At 39.3% G+C, this 12,750-nt stretch overlaps 1 protein-coding gene across 5 annotated transcripts in view; it reads right to left on the reverse strand.

Annotated features, from left to right (window-relative positions):
• The window catches only part of LOC143973958 (transducin-like enhancer protein 4), a 165,263-nt gene that overhangs the window by 86,847 nt on the left and 65,666 nt on the right, over positions 1-12,750 (reverse strand). For 3 of the 5 annotated variants that reach the window (XM_077474886.1, XM_077474884.1, XM_077474883.1), the window contains 2 exons: positions 668-872; positions 542-558 (listed from right to left, as the gene is read on the reverse strand). In XM_077474886.1, the coding sequence (XP_077331012.1) occupies positions 542-558; positions 668-872 (222 nt within the window). The remainder of the gene's footprint in view (positions 1-541; positions 559-667; positions 873-12,750) is intronic. The other 2 variants (XM_077474887.1, XM_077474885.1) reach the window with 1 other exon arrangement.

The raw sequence follows: 12,750 nt of genomic DNA on the forward strand, positions 1-12,750 counted from the left end.
TAATTGTGATCAAGATGAGCTGGTATATACACAGCCCCATTTAGTTGTAAAAAAATAAAAATAAATAGGATGTGTGTCTAAGCAAGCAAAGAGTGGCATGGTTCATCTCATTTTGCATGGATCAGAGCTGCCTGCAGCAATATGCTGTGAAGGAGAGAGTCCCATATATGTGTTGCATGCCTTAAAGTTTCTGCATTTCAAGAACTGTCAGAACCATGTGGACCCCATAATCGATAAGCATTTTCATACAGACAGTAAATTTGCCTCTGCAGTAGGCATTATATAAAATAGTAGGATAGTTTATATCTAAACATCAAATTCCTGGAATACCATACCATACCATCACACAATGGACCCTCTAATTCTACAGCTGATCATCAGGTTTTGTAAAATAGATTGCAATAAAAAAAAAACCTGCAAACATATCTGTCACCCTGAATTTGGAAAGAAGCTCGACAATGTGCTGTTATATGAAAACTCCAACTTGTACTAACTCTGCACATACAGAACAGTAAAATAGATACGTTAAAACAGGCCTTACCTTAATGGAATCTCTGTCTGCAAGGCAATCATCCAAAAAAAAAAAAAAAAATACATTTAGTTAAAAACACAAAAAAAAGGAAACTGTTACAGAATCAGTTTTATAATTTTATGCCTGCTGACTGACCTCTTTGATGGTCACTGTCGTGGTGCTTTTTTTCATCCTTAATCGGAAGATGAGACTGTCCAGAAAGGGCACTGGAAAGCGCCAACAGTCCTGCACTGCTGCTGATTGGTGGGATGGCAGGAGGTTGTAGACCGGAGGGATGAGGTGTCAGAGGCACCGGAAGTCCATGTCCATGAGACAGATGTTGAGCCTGGAGTTGTTGCTGCTGTGAGAAATTAAACATAGATCTTGAACTTGCTCAGTGTGTGACAAATGAACAACATAAAATAAGATGTAGTACACAAACTAGACACACATCAAGATCGACTAAAATTGAAATAAATCACCAAATGATCTCAAAAGCCAAAAATCTCATTGTGAACAGCAATGTAAAAGGAACAACTGTATCCCTCTTTATCTGGCCTTAGGCTTAAAGTGTATGTTGCTCCAACATTTCATATACCTGATATGCGACTGTTACCATGTATTTGTATTGAAAAACACCATGTACATTGCTGATGATCCTACCAGTCCGTTTGCTTTTTAAATTTCATACTCTCCACACTAGGCATGGAAGCACATCCATTTCAACATGGTCAGTTTTCTTATTTGCATTCTACTTAAAGCACTGTCTGCCAGTACTCCAGTGGTTAGACTTGTACTGACAAGCGCACCTACCCCAACCCCAACCCCCCCCCTCAAACTGTGATGGGGAAGGGAGCTCCAGCATACAGACTAATTGACAGCATCAGATTTTTTTTCCTGTGTGCTGTGAGAAAGGGGGCGTGTCCCTTCCCTCCAACCAGGTCTGCAAAGTGCAACTTCATCCCCCTGCTCCGAGAGTGCAGATATGCTGTAAAAATTCTGCACTTAGAACAGCTGTAGAGAAGAGAAGACTGCAGATAAACAAGTAGAACTTATGGAGAAGTGGTTTCATCTCTGCTATGACATAACATGAGGCTAGTCCCTTCACAAAAAAAAACTAAAAAAAACTGACCCCAACTCTTGAGTGAACCTGTTGCTTGGCCCTGCATGATCAAAGCACATGTTTAACTCGAATACTAATACTTAACTTGTTTAACATATTGCCACCAAATCTACCCTACAATTAAAGTGGTAAAAAGGGCTGTTATGATGAGCTACAATAACATTGTATACATGAGTCAATATGCAACACCATCTATGTTAGTGTAAAAACTACCGTATACGTGGCCTTATTTTACAACAGAGGTGCTTCAGGAAAACCGCACTCCATTACTCGGAATTTAGTGAAGGAGGATCTATCTGCACTCTATTAACATAGTGTAATATATACAAAGGATAACAAATGTATTACAAATGAGTAACTAAGGTGTAGACAATTGTAGGTCACACAAATGATAGAAATACACGTCAGATTGGGTAGATTTATTTTTCCCTGCAAGTTTCACATTTTTTTTTCAGATGACCAAAAATGTATACACTTATAACTTATTTTTATATTTATATAATATATCTAGCTCAATAATAAAACAAACAATATATCAAAGAGCTGACATTTCCAAAAAGAAAATCTGTAGTGTATAAAGAAAATATGTCTAGCAGATGCAGCAATGGAAAAGAAAGTATAGATATATTGAGCAAATGCTGAACAGTTTTGGGCCTTTAGCGCAGCATGCAGAGAGAGTTAATTTGAAAGCAAAAACCTGAATTAACAACTCAGAAAGGGAACTGGTTGCAGCCACCGTTTTAAGCTCTCTAAGTGTCCTCAGTGGTACTTGAGCAAATTACTAAAGAAAATCTAATGTAGCAAGGCATGGGTTCTCCTGTAGGCTTGTTCAATAATGCTGAAATAATTGGGCACTCTGTGCACGTTTAGTGATGCTCGAATGAAAAGCTAGAGGCTTGCCCTTGTACTCTTCTCTTGCTGCTGACTCTGTGTTGTGACAGGTTTATTTGAGTGGGACTGTGATGCATGCACCAGTAACTGTGCTGACAAGTTAAAGTCATTTTTACCAGTGCATTGGCAACACAGAGGATTGCTTGACCTTACTAAAGGCTGCACACACTGTGTGTAATATATATATATATATATATATATATATATATATATATATATATATATATATATATATATATATATATATATATATATATATATATATATATATATATATATATATACATATATACATATATATATACACATACATACATACATATATACACATACATACATACATACATATATACATATATATATACATATATATATTATACACACACACAGATTTTTCTGCTATGATTTGGTTGCGATTGGTGGGCAAAAAAAAAGTAATGGTGAGATATTAGGTTAAAGATATTTAAACCTATTATGGATGCTGTCTTAAGTAGATTTGGGAAACACTTGGTAAAAGGTATAAACACAATATCCAGCTGGATTGTGAAACCTATTCGCAGATATACATTTTGCCTTTTTATTTTTCTTTGGAGGCAGCTTTACAGTAACACACACACACACACTAAAAGGAGTCTACAGTAGAGAAGATTTTTCCAATCTGACAATTTATGATTGGATCAACAATCATTTGTTTGCTCCCTCGGCCAAGCATACTCAAGAGGAAGTTGATTAGCCACAAGGATGACTTCCTAGCCAAGGACTAACATTTCACCTGAGACTGGGCCGGGAGCACTCCACAGTTGCAATTTAGTTGTGCATGCACCAACACCCATTGTCTAAAGTCTGTGACCAGGTTTAGCAGTTTTGTGCCTATTCCACCAGCATATTTTTTTTTTTAACCTATAAACATGCACGTCACTGATATAGTGAAAATTTCAAGTGAAGCTGTGCCCAGGCTATACACAATTTACAGATTTTCAATAGGCAGTAAAAGCACTTAAAGCCAGCCATAGATGGAGTGATTTTCTTTTCTGCAGACAGGGTTGCAGGAAAAACACTCAATCCCCCCCCCCCCCCCCCATCAACACAGTTCGTGCCAATAGGGGAATCCCTCCCGTGGACCAATTGTGTTCTCCAAGGCGGGAGAAGCTGTCCCCACCGGGATAACACAGTGGTTACTGCTAGAGGCTATGATCTGTGGCTAGCAATAATTGCATGTAAAAGCTGATTGATCAACTTGGGTACATTCAGCCTGCTCATGCACAGTTCAAATGTTGGCTGGTCCCTGCTGAACCAGCTGAGGTTCAAACTGTTTATAGCCAGCTTAAGTCTGGGTGCACACATTTTCATTTACTCAATAATGTGCATTGTGTCTTTTTCTGAATGGGTTGCCAACGCACTGCAGCGCAACCAAAGCCTCATTTTTTGAATTGCTGTTCATTGCAGCATAGGCATGTTGCCTTAATGTGCCAATCAAAATGAATGGCACCATAGGACAGTAACGCACACGAGGAGCTCTACTGCAACACAATAGCGTGAACACGGACAAAAACAATTCCTTATTCACCTCTGCGACTAAAGATACAGTGGGGAAAACTATTTTCAGTGATCAACACATGCATTTCCCTAGATTATTTTAAAGAAAAAAAAAAACAGTTAAGTATATTATAACTTCACTAGTTTCATTATCAAGAGAAGCAACGTTGATCACAGTACTGCAAACTTTTACAAACAGATGCAAGTAGAAACTAAAAAGGGTGATGCAAGATGGCATGAAAAGCAATCAATTTGCTGATCTTAATAGACCCCTAGATGGCAGTATTTTCCTGGCAGCCATGGGCGATTGTGTTTTATCAGGAAATGAAGTAGCTACTCCTACTATCAAAAAAAAAAAAAAAAAAAAAAACCAACAGGGTTTTTACAAATATCTTTACCATCTGCAATCATCATGTGTAAATTTGAAGTATTGTTAGAACAGCCTGCAACAGTTTATTCAAGGGCATAGAGTAATGATCTTGAAAATAGTCCTTGTGATTGCTAAAACATTGATTACTCTTCACACAATCCTGAAGTTTTACAAGTGTTTCTCGATCAATATCTCTACCTATAGAAAGCAGATTATACAGATACAACGTCTGAAAGACGAGGCACGAGTCACGCACCTGCTAGGTTTCCTCATAAAAATACACTGCATAACACGGGGAATAACAGACTTTTTTTTTTTTAAACAAACACTGGTAGATATCCATCATAAGGGAAACACATAGGCTGACATTGCCACAATTCCTTGCTGACAATGATAGTTAACAGATTGCCGTACCATCTTTCTTGCTTCACTGACTGAATGCATGGCTTTCTGACACCTGACTTTCCTGACCTACATATCTGTTCACATCAGAGACAAAGAAAAGGAACTACTGGAAGAGCCAGTCATCTAGCATTTTCAGAGGGTTGCCAACAATGGCAGCCTTCTTATTTCCATCATAACGCGTTTATGTTATTGAAGTAGAACTTCAGCCAAAAACAATAAAAATGATATCCCATTTAATTCTTTTACTGCAGCCTTCGCTTTCAATCCAGAGCTCTCCCTTACAATACTTCTGGCCATCAGACGGAGGACATCTTGTGATGGAAAAGAACTGTTCAACCCACTTCCTATGAGCTATTATACCTGCCTGGAGCAAGGTTTTTCAACTTTCTTTGGTCATGGGGCCTCTTTAACAGTCTGGAAAACCTTAAAGTAGAATATGTAAAAAAGAAATTCCTCTAAAATGGGACTTTAAAAGACCATGAACACTCAAAATGTATGGAAAATGGACATTTTATATAATTTTCATCTTTAGAGTGTTCATGGTCCTTTAAAGATGCATTTTTGAGGAAATTCTCTTTTACATATTGTACCAGGGATGTGGACCTGAACATCTCTCCTTTCCCATTCAATTAGTCTAAATCATCTCTGATCTTAAAGTAGAGGTGCAGCCCAACACTAAAATCCCTGCCTTTACGGACACCCACGATCTAACACTAACCTAACTAGCCCTGTAAAGAAGAAATCACTATACATACCTTTTTTTAAGCTGCTCCAATCCCCGGTGGCAGAAGCTCTGTTGAGGACACAGCCGACAATGGCTGTGAAATGAACGGGTAGTGACGTCACCCATGCAGTTACTATGGGGCTTTCGTTGTCAGCTGTGTCCGCTGCACCCACCTCCACAAAGAAGTCGCAGCTGGCAGCTCAGCTGGGGGGGGGGGGGGGGGGGGTCGGCTTTAAAAATGGTATGTATACGGATTTTATTCTTTACAGGGCTAGATAGGTTAGTGTTAGATTGTGGATGTCTATAGACAGGGGTTCAATGTTTGGATGGACATCTACATTAAAAAAGGACTCCAGTCTAAAATATTCACATCAGAACCCCCACTTCATATCAGAGTCCTCCCCTACCCATGTCTTACAAAATCAGTACAGTATCCTCAGCTACGGAAAAAAATTTGTGTCCGGGAATCTTTTCTCTCCGTAAATTCTCTTTTCTTATTACATTTCATTTCTCGCATGCTTCTCCCATCACGGATTATAAAATCGTTAGTTTTTTAAAAAATTTCCAACATGTCCGATACCTCAAATTTGATTTCCGCATGAAAAAAAAAAAAAAAATTGGCTGTTGCTGCAGCCCACTAATGGTGTGAAATTCGTACGAAAATTCTTAGATACGATTTTCAAAAGAAAATCCTTTCGAAATTCGAACAGTATGGCCAGCATTACAACTCTAGACAACGTTTCTCAAACAGCTCTGTGCATCGTGTCCAAATCATGAAGCTTATGAAAGGCATCTTTAATTGCTATAAATTTGATAAAGGTGGCCTGAAGTGAGGCCCTTATCACCAATGGGATGCCGAAAATATTCAGTGAACGCAATGCTACAGAAATCGGTCAGTGACGGCATACATGAAACAGGAGAAGGTCAGAGACTGGATATGCTATAGGATTTTTTTTTTGGACTGGGGACCTGCTGCAAGAGAGACTGTAGACACTGGAATCACTGCTTTTGCAGCCATTTATAAACCAATGTGTCCACAGTAGAAGAAAGTAAAGTTGGCCAGACACTGAACAAATCACGTCTGGTTCCCGACGAACTGGTCAAAATGTGCCTCATGGGTTGCCTTCCAGCAGTCCCCTGCCCAACATTTAACGGTCAGCTGAGCAGCTGCATCCTTCCAGCTGCAGTCACTATTGGGGTATTATGACAGCCACCATGCATCAAAATACAACAGCCAGCGCTGCAGATTCATACCGATTCAGAGACTGAAAAAAAAAAAAAAAAAAAAAAAAAACACACCACACACACCACACCCAGTGCATGACCAGCTTTCAATAGTATGAAATATATAAATCTAACTGCTGGAAAAAAAAAGTGGCTAAAGAACCATTTTGATCCCTGGCCTAAGGATAGAGGTAAGGAAACAGACTATCATGCCAAAGGGCCTCTGGTTAGACACTAAACTGATGACTGGTAAAATCTTTTGGTCACTATTGGTTATAGTACTTTACAGATCACCGCTCCCTTTCTGACGATTTTATTCACCTCAATACTTTTTAACATGTACACTATACATATCCCTGATTAGGTTTGTATCTTGCTGACAAGTTCCTTATTATAAAATGTTATCAGTGACGTTTTTCCTTGACAGCAATAAAAATTCCCTATGTACCACTACATGTTGATTAGAACAAAGAGGAGGCTTTGTTTTCCTAGGCTGGCTATCAGGCACTGACACATGACACTTAGCACAATGACACGCTTGAAACTCAAGAAGCAGACAAATCATTTCCTTGTATGAAAACGTGAGAGAAGAATGAATGATAAAAAAAAAAAAAAAAAAAAAAAAAATGCATCTACATAGTAAGAGAAGAGACATTTCTACATTTCTCCAATACCCCTTTGAAATTTTCTTTTTTTTTTTACATTTGCCAAATGACTGTACAATACCATGACTTTTAAACTTGCTGTCACTAGTTCTGGGGATCAATAGCTGAACTAAAATCCATGGCCAAGGTATTAGGCATAAAGAGAACTACATAGATGGCAAGGGTTGTAAAATATTTAACATAGGGAATCCCACGGTCGTTTAAGAAAAAGGTCACCAAAGCTCTTCGTATTTTACAGTTATACTTATTTTGTACATCACTCCCCATTCTAGTGCAAGGTCTGAATTTTTTTTTTTTTTAAATCTTGTTCCAGTCGCAAGAAACTGCTTTTAAAGTGTTCTAAAACATGGAAAGTAAATATTTGAAGAAATATAAACTGCTAAATACTTTTTCTCATCAGCAGTATATAGCAGTCACATGACTTCCATCAGTGTCCCACCAAGCACTGGTTAAAGCCTCTGACTGCCCTATGAGGCTGCATAACTCCCGACCCTGTCTGGATAGTGCCGATTGGTCCTGTGCTCATCACATGCACCCTCCCATTCTAGCAATACACACAACTAAACATGTGCAGAGTGATGCCAAAGCTCTGTACTATCAGGGGATGGAAGGGGACTGTGGAAAAAGGGTAGGATCAGAGAAGGCAGGATCAAATGGGCTTTTTACACAATGAGCAGTATTAACCCCTTAGGTTGCACAGGGAGTTTAACCAGCATGCTTTACTGCATAGACCGATATTACTGTTGTGGGTTCAGTAACATTTTAAGACTGACATCACAAGGCTTGGAAAATTCTCAGATGTAGCTTCCGAGATGATCAGTATGCATACCTCCAAAAGCTATATATCCTGCATACCCTTTGTGGGCAGGCTGCAACCCAACTATGAACTTCGGAGCACCACTAAGGTGAGGAGGCAGTTATTTAATTTGAACCTATGAGACAAGGTGCCAGCGACTTGCAGTCTTCACCCAGAAAGTAGCATGTGATAATGCAGAAAGGACGCTCTCCCAACAAGCAAGCAAAGATTAAGAAACTGACTCTGCATACACTTCTCTGCAAACCACGACCCCCCATGCGTTTCATCCCAACCACAGGCAGCTTAATCGGAGGTTGTTATGGAGTCCAATGACATCAGTGTGCTGGTATATCACAGGTAGAAATACGAAAGAGGATGGCCACACACAAGATGAATTATTTTCAAGTTTTTATTGTCACCATGCCAGAGATGTCACATGAACACTGTTGATGCATTTCACACAAGCAGTTCATGCTTATGAACAAGCACAAACTGCTCGTGTGAAACGCGTCAACAATCCTGACATCTGGCATGGTGACAATAAAGAAACCTGAAAAGCATTCATCTCTGTGTGCGGCCATCCTCTTTCATATTTCGGCTATTGACAGTGGTGAGTTGGAGTGAGCACCCACACCGGTTTGCTGATTTGGATTACTTGAGCAGTGTGCGCACTTTTGTTGGACTTATATTACAGGCAGCCTAGGGTACAACAGCCGGCACCAGCAACAACTAAAAACAGTGAAGAACACTAGAAATTACACTTTTTGGGGTGTCCAAAAGCAGTGGGCAACATAGCAACAAAAGGCTAAACAGGCTTGAGGAAAAAATAAATAAAAAAAAAATAAAAAAAAAAAAAACTAGGGGTGGTTTGCAGCTCCAGCTCAAATAGCCATCTGAAGGATCCAATGCATGGCTTCAGATGTGGCTTTAAGATCCAGCTTGTGTGAACAAAAAAGGAGGAAACCAGGCGATAGCCTTGCAAACTGGAAAAAGTTGCATAATTCAGAAAAATGGCAAGAAGCAGTCTAGAGTGTACTCTACAGGACACGTAGGAACCCGACTCTTAAGACCTTAAAGTTTGGATGGAAAAAGCAGCATTTGCCCTATGTTGGCAGTAATATAAAATAAATGGAGTCTCCCACATAGTCAACTTGTACATAAACAAGCCTAGAAGGTGTAGTTCCCATATAAAATGGTCAGCTACAGATGCTACAGCAGAAATACCATATAGGTAGCCTCTGTACTTCAATCAGAAGACTCTCAACCCAAAAAATACTGAAATAGAGAAAGTGCCTCAGCTTTGAACAGATAACCCTAATGGGAATCCCAAGACACGGTCCTGAGCTGAAGAGTGGAGTCCTGTGTGAACTGGAACCCAGACAGGTAGTCATGGCAAACCACAGGTGTGATGCAGAGAATAGCACAGATAATGAACTGGGAATCTGTTCGCTTTGATCAACTAGAGAACTTTTCAGGATTTCCATACGTGGCCTGAATATACAAGTAGCTGTTTACGACTAAACATTCAGAAATCACAGGCTACACTGGTGTTCTCTCTATGACAAACTGGGAAAAACCTGTCTTTGGTAGCACAATAGAGAGACTTTCAGGATTTAATAGATCTACAATGTCATCTACCAGCAGCAGCCATGGATTGTAGAAAATATCTTCCAAATAAAGAGCCAACGACGACACTGGCAAAAAAAAATTGATGAATGAAGGTTATAGGTAGGGATATTCTGTGCTGCAATTTTGTTGCAATCATCCATTTCTCTTGTGTACAACAGTATAACCTAAATTCCTGTGTCGCTCAATGGAATGAAATTTTTATATTTTTTTTAGTCACATAAATATGAAATCTTGAATGTTATTTTGTATTCTCTTCTTGAAGCAGCAGCAGATGGAGTTTTGGGCTCTTTATCAAAATTTTCCAAGCTGGTTTCTCACCTACGCCGATTTGTCGTTTATAAAACACAAAAGCTCAAGCGGACGTGTACATGAGTAAATTAATGCAGTGTCACATATACCTTTTCAGATGACTATGTCAAATATTAAAATCAACAAGCGCTTATAAGTCGTCGGTGCTTGATGTGCTGTTGCTTTAGTTCATTTGTAGTGCTCAGAGAATCCATTGTTCATAAATTCCCACAATACACAGGGACATTGCGATATCTGGAATGATCTGATCTGCATTTTACAAACATAAGATCTATAAAAAGCATGGCTCATAAAAAATGCTCTATGGTTCAGGTTAGGTCAGGCAGGATGGCTGTGCAGCAGCCTCCGAATAGTAGGATATTTACTGGCTATTACTAATGGTTTTAAGGTAGTCAGCCAATTGCAACAAATATATACTGTGCTATATCAACGCCCCAAGGCAAAAACATGACCTAAAGCTGGCCATACAGGCCAAGTGTGCTTTGACAGGCCAAGCGTGCGTTCCAGCTGCTTTGACATTTCAGTCAAGGATATCGGGCAGAGGGTAGCAAAAGGTTAATAAAATTTCTGTAAAAGGCACACATCTACTAAAAGTATTGCAGAGTGTGTGTGTGTGTGTGTGTGTGTGTGTGTGTGTGTGTGTGTGTGTGTGTGTGTGTGTGTGTTTTCCCATGCGGTATCCCTTTAAAGCACACTGAAAAAAGAAAACTTTACGTGCCAGAACTATAGTATGCTCCTGCCATCCTATTTGACCTGACAACATAGCTCTGAATTCCAAAGTATGTGTTACCAGACCTGCCTACTTAATTTTTGATGCATTACAACACCATAGACTTCTCTTCATTTCCATAACCCCTTTATGTGAATAGGCAGCGGTCACAAGCAGAAAGAGACAGGTATTTTACACTTTGATATAACAAAATAAAGTTGGATCAATATATATATTTGGGCACAGGCACTATTTTATATTAATCTGGTATTCATTAATCAAAACACATTCAAGCTATAGTTCTATAATGGACATGGGCTGAAAGTGCACACTCAGGTTGAATTTGAGCATATGTAGGAAGGGTTTAGGAATTCCAGCTCTTAAGATTAAACATCCCCCTTTTTCCAGGGAACAAAAGTAATTGGACGATTGAATCAAAAATGTGGTTTCATGGCCAGGTGTGGGCTACTGCTTAGTTATTTCTTCATCAATTAAGCAGGTAAAAGGTCAGGAGTTGATTCTAAGTGTGGCATTTTCATTTGGAATCTATTGCTGTGAACCTATATCATGTGTTCAAAGGAGCTGTCCATGCAAGTGAAACAGACCATTGCAAGGCTTAAAAAACAAAAACAAATCTATCAGAGAGATAGCAGCAACATGAGTAGTGGCCAAATCAAGTTTGGTACATTGTGAGAAAAGAATGCACTGGTGAGCTCAGCAGCATAAAAAGGCCTGGATGTCCACGGAAGGCAACAGTGGTGGATGACCGCAGGATCCCCTCTATGGTAAAGAAAAACCCATTCACAACATCCAGACAAGTGGAGGAAACTCTTCGGGAGATGGGCATATCATTGTTAAAGTCTTCAATCAAGAGAAGACTTCACAAGAGCAAATAGAGTGTTCACCCCAAGGTGCAAACTATTCATAAGCCTGCAAAAAAGAAAAACCAGATTACACTTCGCGAAACTACACATAAAAAAGTCAGACCAGTTCTGAAAAAGCATTCTCTGAAACCAAGATCTGTACCAGAATGACGGAGGGGAAAAAAAAAAAAAAGTGTGGAGAAGACTTGGAACAGCTCATGATCCAAAGCAGTGGGATAGCATGGGCATGCATGGCTTCCAGTGGCACTGGGCCATTGGTGTTTATTGATGATGTGACATAAGACAGAGGCAGCTGGGTGAATTCTTCCGTGCTTAGAGATATACGGTCAGCCCAAATTCAGCCAAATGCAGCAAAGTTGATTGGACGGCGCTTCACAGTACAGATGGACAATTAACCAAAACGCACTGCAAAAGCAACCCAGAAGAAGCCTTGGAAGGAAAATAAGTGGAATATTCTGCAATGGCCGAGTCAATATCCTGATCGCAACTCAAAATTTGCTAAAGGCAAAACTAAAAAGGCAAAAAGACCCACAAACAACAACTGAAGACAGCTGCAGTTAGAGCCTGGCAAAGCTTTAAAAAGGAGGAAACCCAGTCTTTGGTACAGTCCATGGGTTCTAGACTGCAGGCAGTCATTGCCAGTAAAGGATTCAACAAAATATTTTAGGAATACATTTGTTTGTCCGATCACATTTCTGCCTCTAAAATAGGGGGGCTGTGTATAAAAATGGTTGTAGTTCCTAAAATTGGTACTTGATAGTAACATTCAACCCCTTAAATTAAAGCTGAAAATCTGCACTTCAAATTCATTTAGATTATTTAATTTTATTCTGATGGCATACAGAAACAAGTATGAAAATTGTGACTGTGTCCAAATATATATGAACCTAGCTGTATATTCAAAAAGGTATATTTAACAGCCAAAAGTGAGCAAATTAGAGAAGTTAATTGGCAGAGTTTACACGGTTCAAGTA

Source organism: Lithobates pipiens, unplaced genomic scaffold (genome assembly GCF_037356315.1).
Source record: "Lithobates pipiens isolate NorthernLeopardFrog02 unplaced genomic scaffold, aLitPip1_a1.2 Scaffold_13, whole genome shotgun sequence".
Classification (NCBI taxonomy): domain Eukaryota; kingdom Metazoa; phylum Chordata; class Amphibia; order Anura; family Ranidae; genus Lithobates; species Lithobates pipiens.